At 43.5% G+C, this 19,719-nt stretch overlaps 1 protein-coding gene across 6 annotated transcripts in view; it reads right to left on the bottom strand.

Moving 5' to 3' along the window:
- Window positions 1–2,278: 2,278 nt before the first annotated feature.
- App (amyloid beta precursor protein) overlaps window positions 2,279–19,719 on the bottom strand; it is a 228,973-nt gene continuing 211,532 nt past the window's right edge. For 3 of the 6 annotated variants that reach the window (XM_029470476.2, XM_029470474.2, XM_021184768.3), the window contains 4 exons: window positions 18,780–18,833; window positions 13,057–13,157; window positions 10,118–10,264; window positions 2,279–3,272 (listed from right to left, as the gene is read on the bottom strand). In XM_029470476.2, coding sequence (XP_029326336.1) covers window positions 3,171–3,272; window positions 10,118–10,264; window positions 13,057–13,157; window positions 18,780–18,833 — 404 coding nt within the window. In that variant the 3' untranslated portion in view covers window positions 2,279–3,170. The remainder of the gene's footprint in view (window positions 3,273–10,117; window positions 10,265–13,056; window positions 13,158–18,779; window positions 18,834–19,719) is intronic. The other 3 variants (XM_029470477.2, XM_029470475.2, XM_029470473.2) reach the window with 1 other exon arrangement.

Below are 19,719 nucleotides of genomic sequence, written 5' to 3' on the forward strand. Positions count from 1 at the left end.
AGACCATTATTATTTGTTCTTCCCCTAGGTCCCAAGGCTATCTGGTCTCTTACACCCTGTGGAGAGGGCCTTAAATCAAATCAGTTATTGGCTGGTTACTCCCACAAGCTGTGTGCCACCATTACTCTAGCACATAGTACAAGTGTTTGGCTGATCCCTACATTCTTAAGACACAGGACAATAAAGAAGGAGCAATATGCTCCCTGACATTTGGAAGAGCAGCTAGATCTAAATTTACATTGAAACCCCAGTTCTCAAGGATGACATGTAGAGATGAGATGTTGGGGAAGGGCCTAGGGCTAGGTCAGGTCTCAGGATGGGATTAACACCCAAGGAAGATGAAGCACTAGAGATTTCCCTCTCCATCATGTGAGGAGTCAGTCAGGTGCAAGCTAGGAAGACGTCTCTTCTAGAACCCAAACCTACTGCCATCACAATCTTCTTCCCTGGTAGCAGAATAGAAAAATGTGAAGTTTAAGACATTTAGTCGTCGTCTATTGTTTATTCTTATAGCAGCTGGAATTAATACAAGCATCCTCAAGAAAAGGTTGTGTGCACAGGCCATTAAGCTAAAATGAAGGATGGTAAGAAGGCTCAGTGGGTAAAAGTGCTTGCTGCCAAGCCTGATGACTTGAGTCTGATTCCAGAACACACAGAGTGGAAGGCACAGATTTCCCAGCCAGTAGTCCTTTGAAACTCAAACGCACGTTCACTGTATCATATACAACACATGCCACATAAAATAAAGGTTAAAATATTGCTTATAGATCAATGGTTTGCAACTCGCTTCCGTAAGCGATGTTTGGCAGGATCTGGACACTTGACCGGTCTTCTGGTGTTGGAGAGCGCCTTCTGGAAAGACTTCTGCTTCTTACTTTTTTGAGACAGGATCTCACACTGTTTTCCAGGCAGGCCTGGTCTCTTGCCTCCCTCCCAAGCACTGGAGTCACAGGCCTGTGAGACATCATACAGCTCGGGAGACATTTCTGGTTAGAATCAGGTGGATGCGGTTAAATATCCTTGAACGTTCGTATCCCCACGAATAAGAGTGACTCCCCCCCAAAATGTGGGGAGTGCCCAGGTCCAGAGCTTGCTGCAGACTACCAGCTGCTCTACCCATCATTTCCAGGGCCTGGGGATGTAGCTCACTTGTAGAGAACTTACCTAGCATACAGGGAGCCTTGAAGTCAAATCCCAGCACCTCATATACACAGGGCACGATGGCGCATCCTGCAGTCCCAGTATTTGCAAGGTAGAGACAGGACAATCAGGAGTATAAGGCCATCTTTGGCTACATGAGTTAGAGGTTAGATTGGGATACTTGGGACCCTAGCTTGAAAGCAAAAAACAAAACAAAACAAAAAACAAAACAAAACCCCCAAATCAAAACTCTACACCTTTTCTGTTTTTTTTTGTTTTGTTTTGTTTTGTTTTGTTTTGTTTTGTTTTGTTTTGTGTGTGTGTGTTTCACTTTTGGAACCTGTTAGTTTTTGTGTGTCAACTTGACACAAGCTGGAGTTATCATAGAGAAAGGAGCCTCCCTCAAGGAAATGCCTCCATGCAATCCAGCTGTAAGGTATTTTCTCAATTATTGTGATCAATGGGGGAGGGCCCATTGTGGGTGATGCCATCCCTGGGCTGGTAGTCTTGGGTTCTATAAGAAAGCAAACTGAGCAAGCCAGGGGAAGCAAGCCAGTGAGCAGCACCCCTCCATGGCCTCTGCATCAGCTCCTGCCTCCAAGTTCTTGCCCTGTGTGAGTTCCTGTCCTGACTTCCTTTGGTGATAAACAAAAGAGCAGTGTGGAAGTCTAAACTGAATAATCCCTTTCCTCCCCAACTTGCTTCTTGGCCATGATGTTTTTTGTGCAGGAACAGAAACCCTGACTAAGACAGAAAGGAAGAACCAAAACAGGGCAGCATAGCCTTTTAAAAACAACAAACTCCACCAATTAGTTTACCAGCACTAAGAGCTGTGTTCCCACAATTTCCTCTTCACACTCACAGGTTAGGTGTGAGTGACCAGATGAGAGGTGTTCTCACTGGTCTAGATGACTAAACAATAAACTCTCACCATAGAATCACACCAGTATAATGTATTCCTATGAAAACACCATTTTATACAAACCCTCAGGGGTTGTCTCGGGGTGTCCTCTCTTCCCTTTTACTCTCTTCCTGGCTTTTCATTCTCTGTCAGTATTATTAAACGAAGCGTCTTAGATTGATAAATGCAGGGATCTTGCCTTTTCCCTCCCACACAATCACCCTTCAAAGAAACGTCTTGCCTGGAGTTATTTTATTTAATTTATTTATGTAATACAGTGTAGAAAGCTATCATGGCATAAGCAATGATTCTGTACAATCATCCTGCAGAAAATTAATTTTTGGAGAATTCTTGGTAATTGGAGACCAGCAGAACACTCCCTCCCCCCACCCGTAAAAGTGCTTACGATGAACAGGGATAATTTTTTTTTAAATTTTTTTTATCAAAGATCCAAAGATACATGGACAAAAAATGTTCAAATTCTCAATGCCTAATGTGTGCACATAAAACAGGCACAAAGAAATCAATGTGTATCCTCTTATTCCTATATCACAAAGAGAGCAGAAGCAGCAATCTGTACAGTAAGATGCAGTCATGGAAAAAGAATTTTCTAAGTCATTTGGAATACTTAAAAAAATGTTCAAAATGCATAGTGATCAGGAAAAGAATACTTAGGAGAAGCAGCTAGACGCCCACGTTCACAAGAAGCATCCCCCATCGATTTTTAAAGCATATTTCAAGTAGGAGTTTTTCCGGGCCACAAACCACAAGAATAATATACAACGGGCTAAGGGGCTATGTATGTGATGAATAATCAGGACAGGATCTATTCATGCACTAGTTTGATACAGCTAATTTTTTTTTTTTTACAGTACACAAAACCCATTAATCATGTAATGTAGAGACCAGAATGTAAAGAGAGAAAGAGAGAATACATTACTGATTTGTATATTAATTCAAGTTCAGGCATCTACTTGTGTTACAGCACAGCTGTCAAAAGCCGAGGGTGAGTAAATAAACGTAAGGGGTTGTTTCTTTCCACGTTATTTTATAAATGAACACCGATGGGTAGTGAAGCAATGGTTTCGCTGTCCAAGTTCAGAGGCCGCTGCTGTGGCGCGGGTGGGGCTTAGTTCTGCATTTGCTCAAAGAACTTGTAAGTTGGATTCTCATATCCGTTCTGCTGCATCTTGGAGAGATGGCGCTCCTCTGGGGTCACGGCGGCGTCAACCTAGAAAGCAGGTACAGAGACCCGGGTTTAAAATACGCCGAGGACTTTAAAGGAGCACAGTACGCGTAGGCAGTAACAGGACACGGTGTCCAGTTCTTTTCTTTGCCCCCAAAGTGCATAACAACCGTGATTTATCAGCTTTAGCCCCAACTTCTGACACCACGTGGCAGAGCCAATGGCTTACGCCGATGCTGCATCTGGCCACTAGGTGGTGCTGAAAATCTTGAGGCGAGTACTCGGGTCTGCACAGGGCACATTGGCTGAAACAGCCAGCACTGGAGTTGTGGGATGGTGAGCTAGAAAGAACATCTCACAAAGCTGCACTGTGAATGACTGAATGACTCTTAGATCTGTGCAGAATATAACACTCCGCTTTGTGGGGCCACAGGTATCTCCTGCCATTTCGAAGTATTTTTATCTCTGTAGAAATGTTAATGAGAGTTCTGAGAGACTATTAAATAAAAGATGTGTATATATATAAAAGATGTGTGTATATATATATATATATACAAATATATGCACACACACATATATACACACATATATGTATACATGTACACATATACACATATATACATATGTATATGTATTATATATAATATTTATTTTATATATATAAATAAATATAAGTATAAATATATAAATATATATAAGGTGTATAAATAAAGGTAACATATATATGTATATATACATACACATACATATATACACATATATATACACATACATACATATACATATATATATATATATATATATATATATATATATTTATGGATGTGTGTGTGTGTATGTATATCAAAGGGGTATTACCAGGGGTAGGGTATAGGGGACTTTCGGGATAGCATTTAAAATGTAAATGAAAAAAAAATCTAATAAAAATTTGAAAAAAAGGGGTATTACTTAACACAAAAAGGGAAACTATATAGACACTATCCTAATTAAAAATACATACATATCTATCTGTCTGTCTATCTATCTATCCATCCGTAATTATACATACATATCTATCTATCTATCTATCTATCTATCTATCTAATCTATCCATGGGGGATCCATCTAATCGATGGGGGATGCTTCTTGTGAACGTGGGCGTCTAGCTGCTTCTCCTAAGTATTCTTTTCCTGATCACTATGCATTTTGAACATTTTTTTAAGTATTCCAAATGACTTAGAAAATTCTTTTTCCATGACTGCATCTTACTGTACAGATTGCTGCTTCTGCTCTCTTTGTGATATAGGAATAAGAGGATACACATTGATTTCTTTGTGCCTGTTTTATGTGCACACATTAGGCATTGAGAATTTGAACATTTTTTGTCCATGTATCTTTGGATCTTTGATAAAAAAAATTTAAAAAAAAATTATCCCTGTTCATCGTAAGCACTTTTACGGGTGGGGGGAGGGAGTGTTCTGCTGGTCTCCAATTACCAAGAATTCTCCAAAAATTAATTTTCTGCAGGATGATTGTACAGAATCATCCACCCACCCACCCATTCATCCTACACATACAGGATTTGTAGTCCTGGGGGCTGCATTCAGGCCTCACATCCGCCAGGCCAGAGCTCTACAGCAGGCTTCAGCTGTAAGATCAGGTCAGCACGGTAAACATGTTCTGCCTCAGCCATTGTCACGGAGAGAGAGCCGGGCAGGTGTTAGTCTCTGCAGACTGTGCAGGGCACATACCTCTCTACAGTAGCTAATGGCTTTCCTTGTTTCTATATTTGTCCTACCTCTCCCAGTGAGGAGAAGAGGAGGTGCTTGCTTAAGTCTGCTGAATTAATATGAGCTCCAAGCCTCTGTAAAACTGCGTTGGAAGACGAGGGGACTCTTTCCTTATGCACATAGCATAAACCATGTTTTCCACAGAAAAGTTAAGGTGTGTTCTATGGGATTCATTTCACAGGGATATTTCTTATTCTGTCCAGGACTGAATTGAGCTTGCAGCCTCATTTTTCAGAGGTCTCTAGTTCCCATTGCTGAGCACTGTCAAATGATGTCTGGCAATTCCCCAGCTTTCTCTTTGTCTCTGTCCCCTGCCCCCACCCCGCCTACTGCTAGTGTGGCACAGTTCAGACCCTGCATGACTGTCTTACTGTTATGTTGGCTCCTAAAACAACAAAGGGGGGAAAACAAAAGCCAGATATGCACATGGTGTCAGTGCTGCCCTACCTACCAGGTGATGGACAGACATGTGGTATGATACACATAGATCATACGATACACATAGATCACGCCTAGTCCCACCTAAGGAGTGATTCAGATGGAGAGCCTTGTAGAGATAAATTCCTTCATGGCCATTGGGTGTGACCCCACTTCATAGAACCAGTGAGTCCTTTTTAGGCTGGGCACCAGACAGACTTCAGGACCCAGTCAAAGGCAGTGGGAATAGAAGCTGCCCTGCCCTCAGGGCATGGGACATTTCCTTCTGCTCATCTGCCCTGACTCCTCCCACCTGCACGAGGTGGTATCCAGACGGGAGCTGCTCCCATCTTCCCTCCTGTGAGAGTTGCCTGCAGTCCAGTCTCCAGGTTACTCCAGTAAGGGCCTGGGTGTTTCCTCTTATATCAAGGCCTTCCCAGGAGCTAGCACTCAGAGAACACTGCTCAGCATCAACACTGCCCTTTGGGAGAAACACACAGGTGTTTTTCCCATCTCCTCCTGTTTGCTGTGATCTGCTCTGCTGTCAACAAATGAGGTCACCTCGATTTAATTGGCAATTGTGTAATTGGCCACAGGCTTGCAAGCTAAAATGCCTTCTCTCTACAGATTAACTCCCAAAGTGAGAGCATTCAGTCAACCCTCCTGTTTGGCTTGCTAGGGACAAGCCTGTCTGCAATCCTGTGCCACTTGAACCTGGTCATTTTCTCCACTCTCTAGGACCCCATAACTGAAATGTCAAGTAAGGGAATTAAAAAATAAATAAATAAACTTGCTTTGGAGATCAAGCATGTAGCTGCTGTTTCTTAGTGTGTCTATACCTCAAGGAGGGGCAGCAACTCTCAAGCTACCTGTCAACAGTCTTCTGCATTTTCCAAGAACAGCAGAACATCTGCGTGTTTAGTACTGTTATTTAGTTTTCTGACTTCAAACTCCAAAATAAATGCTCAAGGGAGCCCCACCGGAGATCCAAGGCTCAGAGAGTTGACTCAGTCCAGGCATCTCAATTCCCTGTCTTTTCTTGGTTTGCTTTGCGTGCTAATCCTCGATGCCCTTTGCTGCTGGGAAGCAGAAGGGGTTCACGGATTCCTGCCATGGGGGCAGCTTAGCCCTCAGTGTTCACAGGGCTCTGGGCTTCCGAAGAGATTGCTTTTAAAGGCACCCGAGGAGAAGAGTCCAAGTGGCATCTTTTAATCCCCAACCCTCTTGAATTCTGGAAGTGAATATTCATGTCTGGGAAGAAACCTCCAGCTAAACAAAGAACACGGGTGAGCCTTCCTCATAGCAAGGGCCCTCAAAGCTACCTCGAGGACTGTGCCAATCCCTCTGTGACCACTGTGTGCCTCTAGCAACAGACTGAAATTGTGGGCATGTTCAGGAGGCAATATTCTCAAGGGCATGATAGCTGTTACTAAAGTAGGAAACCTTCCTGGCAGAATGAACCTTTGGCATCAAGTGCAAATCATTAAATTAATATTTACTTCTTAGGTATTAAAAACCCAAACCAACTGCTCATACCTGATGGCTGTCTACTGTATCAATAATAATAATAAATGATAATAATAATTATAGCCACTAGGCTTCTTTGAATGCCCACATTTCCCTCCACAGTTTTCCTAGGCTTGCTATCTTTGTGACCCACGGGAGTCTTTCATTGTGAGGACAAGAGATACTCAGGAGACACATGCCTCCACTATGCCCAGGTGATGGAAAAATACAAAGACGTGGCCTTGAGTGACTGGGACACTCAGTCCATTAGTTGCCCCTTTTTGTTCTTACTGATGTGAATGAGGTCCGCTCATCCATGAAGGAAATGAAGTAGAGCCGGGAATAGTGTCATTTCCATGTGCAGCGTTTCTTCAGCACACACAGGAGATGGGTTCCAAAAGCAGAGAGGAAGGATGCTTAAGTTCTTGCTTGCTTAATAACGCATGGTCTCTGCACATGACCTACACACATTCTCCCCTATACAGCATGGCTATGCACCCCCAGACGACTGTGACATATAATTCCAAATACAATCTAAATGCAAATGGTTGTCACGGCGATTATTTAGGGAATAGTCTGTTCATGCTCAGGTGCATTATTTTCCATAAATACTTTTGATCAGTTGGGGCAGGGAGGGGGGCTCAACCTGTGGCTGTGGAGACACTGTGGCCGAGTGTGTGCAGCAGGGGAGGGTGACATCCACCCTGTGCATTCCTGAGGTACTCAAAGATGAAGGGTTTTCTGAAGCCCATGGCAGCGTGCTTCAATACCGACACCCCAGGCTGAAGAGTAGGTCTTGGTGGCCTAGTTCTACCACTCCAGCTAAATGACACCTCCCCAAGGGCAGGGTACGGGTACAACACTACAAGTGAGTTCTATTTCAACCCTCTGTCCCAGTGTGGACTCAATACAGAGCTGGACAAAGCCTCGTCACGGACAGAAACACAGACTGTTAAAGGGAAAAAGATTTCAGACTCTCCACAGCATCCCTCTCCAGGACAAAGTGCATCTATAGGGAATCAAGTGAGAATCAAGACCATTTCTAGGCGCTCAAGAAGATGCCACCCGGATACGCCGAGCAGTGAGCCTTCCCCAGGATGCCGCAGTTTCTTTAGAATCTGGCCAACATGTCAACCTCTTTCCCTCTGTCGTTCTGAAGAGGCAGTGTCTCTTGGTTACTGACCAAAAGAATCACTTGGTCCAGGTTGCAGGAAAGCTGTTTAAGAGGAGGCTTAGGTGAGGAGGTGAGGGGGTATCACTTTCTGCTCCCCAAGGCCTGCCTAGAGAGTACCTCAAAGCAGTCAGCATTAGTGTGTGTTATACTGAAGCCTTCGAGAAAATTCCCATGTCTCAGCGGGAATGGAGTTCTGGTAAGAACACCACATTTTTTGCTCAGCTTTACTGGGTATCAATGTGCCCCTATCAAATCCAAGGCTTCAGATTGTGGCTATAATGACTACTGCCAAATGAAGTCATGTGGGCAGACGGTAGCCCAGTATGTCCTTAGAAGGAAGAGATCAGGACATAGTAAGACCCCCCCACCCCCCACCCCCCGGGAAACCATGGGAGAATACAAACATCTACAAACCAAGGAGAGAGGCATCAGGTGCGACCAAGGCTGCTGACAGCCTGGTCTCAGACTTCTAACCTCCATCACTGGTCAGGAAAGTACACTTTTGTTGTGTAATCCACTCTGTCTGTGGTTCTCTCTGTGGTAGCCTTGGGACCTTGCTGGTAGACTCAGCAAGCAGAGACAGGCTCTGGCTTGTGGTATCAAGATAGGAATTGGTAGACTTACTTTCCTCCCAGACAGAAGTCCCAGCTTGGACAGAGTCAGTCCAATGTAAGACCATTTAAATTGAATTCTATTAATGAAATTCAAAGGAGTTTTTGAATTATTCACATATGCAAATAGGGGATTGAAGTAGGGGAAAAAAATACCAGATTTCATTAGAAACGAGAGAAAGATTGGAGATAATGTTTTACAGTCTTTGAAGAACAAAACTTAGGTGCCATTTTAGAAAGAACAAAACCCCAAATTTGGTATCTGTGCATGTGTATGTGTGTGTGTGTGTGTGCATGTACACACACATGCGCTTGCATGTGGACATGTGCATGTGCAGGCCAGAGGTTGATGGAGGTAGGTATTTCCTCAAAACCCTCCACCTTATTTCTTGAGTCAGGGTCTCTCCCTGAACCTGGAGCTTGTCGATTCCAGCAAACCCTTGGATTCACGTGTCTCTCTCCAGTACTGGCATCCCGGGTATGTTGTGCCTGATGTGTTGTGAGGGTGCTACAGACCCAAACACAGGTCCTTACATTTGTGTGGCAAACACTTTACTGAGTATCTCTCCAGCCCCAGAGTTATTGCTTTGAGAAAAACGAAACGAAACAAAACATGTTTGTACTCTAGTGTGTGAAATTTTCAGCTCTTTCTCCTCTTGCCCCCTCAGTGTCCTGGGTCTCACCCAACACACTGGTCTTTAGTATATCCACATCAACTAGGACAGGAAAATAAAACCCACAGTAATTCCCATGAGCATCCTCATGAATAAAGTGTCGAGAATCTAAGGACCAATGAATGTGAGATCTCTGGCTTTCTCTCGCTTGAGTTTATTAAACTGTCCCTGCCTTTGTATGATTAAGGATGGCTTAGAGCACTTTCTTCGGGTTTAATTAGATGCTTACTTAACACTGGCCTCTGATGGAAATCAACGGGTAGAATGGGGGAAACCCTGACTGTATTAAGTTTGGCACTGTGTGATTCTTTTTATTCCATCGACTTTTCTCCCCTACAAAATGAGATCTGCTTGGACTCGGAGTTCTTTGGGTTCTAGATTGTTTACACTATTAACTATCTAAAAGTTATTCACACGGGGATGCTTTAAAACTTTCCCGTCACCACAAGTGTATTTAAATGTTTGTGAATCTACCTCCTTTCACTCTTTCTTCCCCGCATCAAGAGGGGAAAGGAGTTAGTTACATTCGAGTCCTGTACTAAGTTAAAAGTAACAACTCATAATGTTAATGAGAGCACATTAAATTCATGGTACCCAGGGGTGGATGCAAAACAGCGAGAGAGCAGCTGTGCCCTGAGTACCACAGAGGGATGATGCTTTTCTCCTAAGTGGCCCCTGGCCAGTGCCTGTACTTCCTGGCTTGCCTCCCACTTGCAGACAAGCCTCCAGGTGTACCTACCTCCACCACGCCATGATGGATGGATGTGTACTGTTTCTTCTTCAACATCACCAGGGTGATGACAATCACGGTTGCTATGACAACGCCGCCCACCATGAGTCCGATGATGGCGCCTTTGTTCGAACCCACATCTTCCGCAAAGAACACCTTCGAAAGGAAGCCGAGAAAAAGGTCTGTGAGCGCAAGCGGCAACGGATGTAGAAAAGTTTCAGGGGACCCTCCGCCATAGCTCAGCGAAGCGTGAGTTGGTGGGTCCCTAGGACTGAGCGTCCTAGTCTCTGGAACAATGAGCAACAGGTGGCTTCCAGGGTTCTGAAGTCAATTTCTCTAGTGCATCACGAGGTAGATGTCTGCAGGGATCTGAAACCCTTTAACAGCTAAGCATTTGGTGAAAACCACAGAGGTCCCCACCATTGTTCTGGAAACAGGTCACTCCGTTCCTGCCCACAGCAGGTGACTCTGCCCTTAGCTAGGTTTCAAACCTGCATGCTTCCGTTTCTTTGAAGGGACATGTTCTATATGGGTCAAAAAACATTCTGAAACACAGGAGTTAATCAGAGAGAAAAGGACAGCCAAGCTACCTTCTTCATAGTACTATAGTACATAGATTCAATTAATCACAGAATGCATACTTTAAAAGCGCCATGTTTCCCAAGGGAAGCAGCAGTGGCAAAGAGAATCTTAGTGTGACAAACAAGTCATACTTTATCCAGTTGCCCCTAGAAACCAAAATTGGCAATATTGCTTTACTCTGATTGTTTATATTGAACATAAAAAAGAATCCTGAGAACGTCACAAAGAAGAAATGTATTCACAGTGAGAAAGTCTCTGTAGTGTATACATACGTCTCCACGCTCTTTCGAAAAGCAAGCCAGTGTTTCCCAGCTTTATCTACTTAGGCGAAATAACACATACAGACTGCACTTTAATCATCTTGTTATATAAGAGATGATCTTATGGTGGGTTAAACAAGGGAGGGAGGGGCAGCTGTGCCTAGCCATCTAGAGCACATTTGTTATGTAAGTTAGAGCCAACAGCTCCCTAAATAATTCTTTCCAGGCGGCTTCAAGATAGGTGAATGACCGATTTCCATTGCTAAATCCATCCCTGCTGCAGTTTGCAAAGGCGAGGTAAACTAGAGCAGATAAAAATTTTCTAAGCCGATGTTACTCACAGCGCATCTGCGGCAAAATTAGAAATGGCTCGTAATTAATCCCCTCGCCAACCAAATGTGCTAGCTCAACATATTTATTAAAGGAGATCATTAATTAACTAATGATACTACAGTGAAGCGATCGGGAAAAATGTGAGTCTGGACATATCCCTCCGTCTTTAAGGAAATACTGTAATTCTGTAATATTCATTGCACTAATTATAGTACATTATCTTACCAGCTAGCGCGGTAGAGGGAGCTGATACCCCTAATTGCTGCGGTTGTCATTAATCACTGTCGCATTACAGAAGTTCATGTAATTACTGAGAAGGGCGTCTCTGACACCAGCTCAGGAAAAGGGGATTCTGGGTACTCATCTTCTGAGCCACACCCCAACCCCCAGACAGCCCTTCAGCAGTTACCCCAGATTTGTTTTGAAACCATGCAGTTTCAGCCTGCTCAGGAGCGCCTCTGGTTTCACAATAACAAAACAGCAATAAACTTTCCAGTGAAACCTACATTTCAGAAGGTTAGGTGCCTTTTTCTGAATTAAAAAAAGGAAAAAAAATTAATGCAAAATTGAATCCCAAGCCAGCTTTCGATTTGTTCCATTAATCCAGAATTGAGAAGCCCAACAGTAAAGGCCTTTTCTTTTGGAGATTCACACTAGGATCTACACATTTTATTTACAAACACTGGGAAGACACTTCACAAAGGAATCAGGCTGCAGTCTCCCACACTCCCCCCAACCACAGTGCTGGAGCTCTTATCAAGTGCATCACTATACAGGTATTTTCTTACCGTTTTTAAAATTCCCACTCAAGTCTTTTATTGCGATAACTGGTAACATGGAAGGAACTCTGACAATCTGGAATTTGGCTTATTTGAATTTCTGAGGTTTTTGGTAGAGAATTATATAATCTCTGCCTACCTATAAGGAAGACCCTGGCTTCTCTGCTCATTCTAATTCTGACATTAGGAAGAAAACCGCCATTGTCTTTAGAGAAACTGCTATCTGCCTTGCCTAAGATTTCTGACTGAGAAGCTGAGGCGGCAAAGTCACCTCTGGGCTTCACTCACCTTAAAGGGTCTCTGCTAACTTTCCCTTGTAAGCCAAAGAAATACTGGAAGGTGGGGAAGCAGTAGAAAGGAGGAGGGGTTGGAATGGACTGAAATAATCCATTTGTAGATGAGAACTTAACCAAGCACTGCAAGAGAGCATCCCTACAACCAAGTACTGCCCACATGCATATTTAAGACCAACTCATCAAATAAAACTATAGTGGACTGAGAATGGTCATGACCAAAAGGGTTCCGAAAATCTTGATTTCTATTTTTTTTTTTTTTTGGTATTTACATAATGAGATCATCTTGGAAACTGGGACCACCTCTAAACGAAATTCACTTATGCTTCCCCCACACAGTAATATCAGAGCCTCATGGACTTGAATTTCTTGTTTGTGGTATCCTGCCTTCCAGTTTGGATATTGGGATTAGATGTGTTTAACCTGAAAAAACCATTTTCCTAGGAAGTCAGCTCACGTAGCTGCAACGTTGGACTGAATTACACTTGTATGTTCCGCCTGGGCTCAGAGGCTTCTGGTCAGAAAGAACTATCAACAGAGTCCCACTTCCTCTCCTTCCTATCTTTGTGAAGATCTAGGCAGGCATTTTGGTTTTATTCCCAGTAGTCCTTCTCAGTTTTGACCCAGGACAAGCCACGAGGTGCCACGTATTTCATCTGGCCAGACGCAATCTCGGGGAGAGGCAGTTTATTTTTGCCTACCAGTTTTTGATGGCGGACTTCAAATCCTGAATCATGTCCGAATTCTGCATCCATCTTCACTTCCGAGATCTCTTCCGTCTTGATGTTTGTCAGCCCAGAACCTGCGTCAAACACAAAGTATGCAGGGCCATCCATGAGTGTGACCTCCAACCACAAGGAGGCAAAAGCTGCCTAAAAGTTCTCTCTTGGCCAGAAGTTTTAGAAAAAAACGGATTTAGGGATTTTTCTCAAGAAAAATGACATCCTAGATTTAAACCATTAACCACCACCTCGCAAAAAAAAGACTGAAGAAAGCTGAATATGTAATGCCTGTGTGGCCAAACACATGCCATAATTAAAAGGGGAGGGAGGGGAAGGAAAGGGGGGAAAAATCAATGCTGGTTAAGATGCCAGGTTAAATTGTACCTAAGAAATGTTGACTTGGTTTTAGTGGCTTGTTGTTTATTATGTGTGCACTTTTGATGGGCTGGGGCTGCTTAAAGAAAAACGAAATGCACGGCTTTGGAAATGAACTTTAACGACCTGGGAGAACAAATCCGTTACTTTGGAGCTTTGTTCTAATTGCAAATAAATCATGTTCATGTTTCTCTGCACGGCGGTAGCACTGCCAGTCACATAATTCGTTTAGCTCAGCATCCCAGCTCTCTAGCTGAACACGCCCCGTGGAATCGCTTCCTCCGCTGACTCGAAAGGAGCACACAATGAACGGAGAGCGTCTCTGGGACCAATAGAATTCATTACCTAAATTCTTCTTTCTCTATACGTGGCTGCATGCTTCTTGGAAAAATTCTTACAGCGTTTCATGGTTCAACTATTCATCTGAGGCTCAAAACTAAAAGGTAAAATGTGTTTTAGAAATGGAAGTGAAGACACACAGAAGGGATGTCCGTTTGCATCAGCTGTCGTGTTTTCTGAAGTGATCCTACTGAGGTAGAATCTGAGGCTATGAAGGAATGGCTTTTACAGCCACCTCCTCCATGATGTTTCCAATGGAGGCAGGTTCTTAGCACCTATGTGAATTCAAAGGTAGCTCAGTTTGCATACCAGAGAGAATGATTTTGTTTCCTACAGACGAATGCAACACAGTGTCCCTGTAACCTACACCGCAGAGCCTGGTCCTATTTAGAGCGAGCCAGGCATCTGTCTGTGACACCAGGTAGGTTTGAGCACGTGTGTCAGACATTAAAGGGAAAGCAGTGAGGATTCCTCTCTCTGGCTACACATTGTGAATTCCCGCAACTCCTGTGGGAACTCATTTCCTCTTCTGGGTCTAATGGCTCTTCCAATCTTGTCCATCAAGTATTGGAAAACTTGTCAACACCCTGCTGATCCTGAAAAGCACAAGGTCCCAAGTACTGAGAAAGCCCGTCAGCCAGTCGGCATGGCTTCTGCTGAGAGCGAGGATAATTTGACAGACCTGGGCAGTCCATGCTGGGTGTGACTCATCACCACCTCTTGTCTCACTGCCCACAACGCTTCCCCTGGACAACCCACCGTAAACCAGGCTCATGATGAATGCCAACCTGCTCACAGTTCAATGCTGCTGCTCTCCCCCGCTTCTGCCTCTGGATCACACTTCCCCATTTCCTTCTAGCTGGGCCTTCCTACTCTTCTGTTCTAACTCTCACAACGACTTGCCACTGTTGTTCAAGTTCCTCTTCATGTGTTCTTGGCCTGGGTTGTAGGGAACTGTACTTGTCTACATATGTGAGTATACAACACACATTTATTATTAATAATGATTTCAAAACCTTTTTTTATTCTGTTCTCCGGAGCAGGGGATAATATGGTATCTATGTAAGTAGAACACGGCAGAACTGATGCCTTATAAAAGGCACCAAAACTTCTTTCTTATTCCCTCTATTGTACTTCTTGGTGTGTGGGAAGCCAGCTGCCCTGGGAAGGTACCGAAGGCTCCTGACAGCAGCCACGAGAGTGCTTGATCTCTGTCAGCTCTAGCCAGACCTTCAGGAGACCACAGCTTTGGCAGTGTCTTCATTGTGATTTCATGAAAGAGCCTGAGCCAGAACCAGTCAGCTCTGCCCTATGCTAAAATGCTGGCTGAAAACTGCTGTAAGGAGCTAAATGCTTGCTCTATGAAGCTGCTAAGTTCTGGGGCTACTTGTTACACAGCACTAGGTGACTAGGTGACAAATACAAAGGCTTAGCGCTTTCTTTTCTCACGGTGTTCTATCTGAACTTTAATTTCCTTTCATCAGGAGATCATTTTTATTAATTTGGACAGGAAAGACACAATGAGACCTGTAAGTCCCCTTTCTGTTTCATCTCATTTAACTTTGCTTGTTTTCATTCGACAGCCCTTGTCTTTGGATGCTACTTGAAGACCTGCAACCTTCTATTTTTATGTTACTTTTTAAAAAATTACCTTTATTTTTTTTTCATATTATAACTCACTCTGTTCTCTGTACTTCCTGACACTATTTTTTTTTTAATGTGGCAGTGACATGAATGCTCTTTAAATCACCCCGGTTGCTTATTTTCATCTTCCTCCAAACCTTTATAAAACCTGACCTACTTCTTCGTTAGAGCAACAGTGATTTCTTTCTGATGCAGCCTTTCCTCACCACATGCGAGTAGTAGCACAGAAGTTAAAAGTTACTTCTGAGATTTTAAGGAAAACTCTTAAGTAGTCTTCCCTTTTATATCAGGGGATGAGGGAGGCAGAGAGCGCAGCATTGCGATGAATATGTCAATTATTAAGTCCCCATTTAAAACCGTATAAGCTCATGGTATGGTGGAGAGGACACTGACAGTGTATCTGATGACAGAAAAAGGCAAAAAAAAAAAAATCAAATTCACGTCACATGCTAGCATGACTGGGCAATGTTCACAGTTCAGTAGTGTAAGACTCATCAGAAAGAGTCCCTCTTTCACTGCTGTTCAGCACGTAATGGCATTTAGAAGATGTTCTACACACTAAGCAATATTACTACAGAGAGATTAACAAAACAATAGAACAATGAAATAAATCAATAGGAAAATATCTCTTGGGGTCATGAAACTAGATTGTTAGGCCTGGAGAAGGATGGGACAAGGAATAATGGCGGGGTAGCTTAACACACCAAGAGACTGCTGATGTGTTTTCTTATTGTCTGCAAGAGTCCAGTTTTTGCTTGGAAACATTCCAGGAAGAGTTAGTAGCTGGGATTGTCACTGTGTCTAGAAATCGGCATCCTTATTGCTGTGGCTTGTGGGTGACACTATCTTCTAAAAATTACAATATGCTGGGTTTTCAGATAAGAAAGAAAATCATTCTCTTCATCATGGTGATGTGAAACAGGGCATAGAAAGGACTAAGCCAAAACTCACACCCTTGATTTCTTTGTTTCTGAGTGAGAAGAAAGATTATTAAAGAGCAATGGTGGAGGGCAATCCTGGGAAGGGCATCTAAGACTGGAAAAGTCTACAGATGCAATGTGGTAGAGTCCAGAGTGTGGGTTCCTAACATGTGGCTGTAGAGTTATCGGAACAGGTGCACAGCGTAGGAAGGTATCAATCTGAATATGTGGTAGACTCATTGCCAACACAGAAGTACAGATGATAGAGCCTACACAACTCCTCAGACACGGCGAGCAAGTTCCATGCTCATAATTGCAGCTTAGCTGGCTTCCGCATGCCTGGTATGTACCATCTTCCTCTTTGGTGGCTATCTTCGGAAGGATGTGGATATGGATACAAGGACAAGCCCAGGAGAGTTTCTAATCTAACTGATTTCCTCCTCGCCCTCCCCTGGGCCTTAAATCTCACAGTCCCCTCTCTCTGTGGAAAGCTCCTTTCCAGAGAGTTCCCTGGATAACATGCTCTGTCACCAAACGTCTTTGTGTGTCCTCATATATTCCTGTCCTCCCATCTTTCTATAAATTCAGAGTGAGTTGTTTTTGATTACACCTCAGGCCCCCGGGAGCAAGAGCCTTATCATTTATTCTTTTTGAGTATTCACAGAATTTACAACACTGATGTCTCATGGGATAATACTGTTGTTATTGTAGGCTTTCCCTGTTCTGTAGAATGCCATTAGTTTCTTTTCTCAAAACAGATGACTTTTGCTTGCCAGTGTATGAAAATGCCTTTTACATGTTAAGTTTACATAAACAGAGTGAGAAGATGAGCTGGTTGATTGTGTTAGTGCCGGATTATTTGAACAGGAACAAGTACATCCTTATATAAGAGAGGAATGTAATAAAATCAGCTGGATGTATGCCTCAATATTACATTTTATGTTTATAGATAAAAAATAGGTCATCTTTAAAAAATAAAATGAGTAGCGTGCTATTTTAAAAAGTCTAGAAGGCCAGCTTGAGCTGGTTGTAGCTGTGGTGAGGACTGACTGGACTTACCGGCCCTGCCTTGGGCTTCACTGGCTGGCAGAACAGCATGGGAAGGCCAACTGCTGGTTCCCTGGACATTTACTTAGTGACACTGTCATTAAAGAGGACATGAGAGAGCCCAAAGAGTGTACAACTTATATAACTCAAGGTTCCTTTAAAAGCACTTCAGACGAGACGTTCGTCGGATCAATGAGATCAGCTGTCCTCCGACGTATCACTCTGCAATTTCTGCTCGGGTGCTGAACCACATCATGGAATCAGCGTGATGCCAGGAGGACTCTCAAAGTCTTTACCTAGGACCATGGCTGACAGCAGCCAAGGCTAGAGATTTGAATGGCAAGAAGAGGGGCGTGGCCATATCTGGTCTTACTGGGGATACCTCTGAACCAAGAAGCAAAACTACCTCCCTTGAGTGATGTCCCTAAGGAATGTTAACATTGTTCTTGAGTATCTCATGGGATCTGGGCATAAAGAAAGTAAATGTGGGAAGGTATGTGCTATCTGGAAGAAAATCTCTCCACAATACACAGGTCTTCCAATTCATTGACTTTCCCCTCTCTGATTCACTTTGTCGGCCACTATCAGTGGGGTGAGGCTGTGCGAGGAGTAGACACAAGCGGGTTCTATGTCTCTTGCGGTGTGACATTATTCTTAAGACTTTAAGTTTAGCTGGGGGCTAAACATAGAATAAGGGGTCGAAACCCATTTCTTTTTCATCTTGGGAAACGGTATAAAAAGAAATATCTATTTTGATAGTGAAGAAATTTGTAAGACAGAAAAACAAAAGCGCTTCTCTGCAAAATTATGCGTATACATCTGTTGTGTTACTTCAGCCACTGGCTGAGAGTAAGTATAGTCAATCCACAAAGGACACAAAGTATTTCTGGAGCTGGAGAAATACCAATAATGCTATTTTAAGGAAATTGTGTCTATTTTAGTAACCAACAAAAGTCTGAGGCCACTCAAGGACCCCCATGAATACTAAACAAGAGAGGAAGGAGATGTCTTCAGCAAGAACCAATTTCCCACTGAAATCTACACCTCCCTGGGCCTCTACCGTGTGTGAGGACAGGGCCCACATCACACTCTCCATTTATTAAGAAAGGAAGAAATCAAGAAAAAGAGCCCCACATTTGAAAAGACTCTCTTTGTTTCAGAAAGAAAGCTCAGAAATAAACAAACAAACAAACAAACACACACTAGATCACGTAGGAACTTGGGAAATGAAGCATAAAGAGAAGCAAAGAGTCTGAAATGACGCTTGGTGCCTACAGTAGTTTTAAATTCTGTCCTGCAACACGTGCAACCCAGAGAGGCATGTTTGCTGAAGCGCACAGTGCTGAGAGGAGAGGCGAAATGGGGTGAGTCAGATACCTGGTCGAGTGGTCAGTCCTCGGTCAGCAGCAGGGCGGGCGTCAACAGGTTCGACTGGCGCAGGAAGCAAGAGACAGAGAGCAAAGGAGACAAATCAGGATGGTTAAGTCGTGGCTTCTGAACACAGAGCAAGGGAAAGCATTTGCAATAAACAAGTCGAAAAAGGAGCAGCTGGAAAAAAAAGAACCTTGGTGAGCTAATCCTGGGCATCAAGGATGGGGAGGGATACTACTTCCAAAGGCTTAGCGCCCCTGACGTGCCAACGTGTCTCCTTAGCGTGCTCATAATGCACTCGCCAGGATGTGCAATAGGATCAAAGATGAAGGCTGGGGAAGGTAGACTTTCCTCTGGGCTAGGTTAGAGATGGTTTCTTGGCTTTTGATTAGAAATAAAATAGATTATACCCAGCCCAGCAGTAAACCTAAAAGCTACCTCCTCCCACAGCTACTCAATCTTATCTTCTTTTACAGTTAATTAACTACTAAGGGATTATTCAATTGCCAGGGGAAATGCAAATATGAGTTTATCGGAAGAGCAACGCTTTTTGCCATTTAGTGAAGCAAATTCCTTCTGAGTTTAGGGTAGAGTTAAGAAGTAACCCACGGGCTTCCCCCCGTTTCTCCTTTTAAATGGCTGGCTTCCTCTGTACAGATGACATTCAGCGGAATTGTGTGAAATGAGACCATTTCCTGTCATATCTGCTGACAGTCACAATCATCCTTTTGTATGCGTTCTGGGACTGATCCAAAGAAAACAACGTCTAAGTGCAGTAATCCCCCCACCGTGGCTCGGCACCACCTGGCATTCCCAAGGCGGTGTTCTGTCCCTTGTCAGAAAACAACTTCCCTGAGCTCAGACTGGATTTTGAAGAAATAAGGAAGGGAGAGAGGGCAACCAAGCTTTAAGGATTAACAAGTGGCTGAAGGGCAGATGAAGGCTA

Source organism: Mus caroli, unplaced genomic scaffold, assembly GCF_978045245.1.
Source record: "Mus caroli unplaced genomic scaffold, Mus_caroli_1 scaffold_17, whole genome shotgun sequence".
Lineage (NCBI taxonomy): Eukaryota > Metazoa > Chordata > Mammalia > Rodentia > Muridae > Mus > Mus caroli.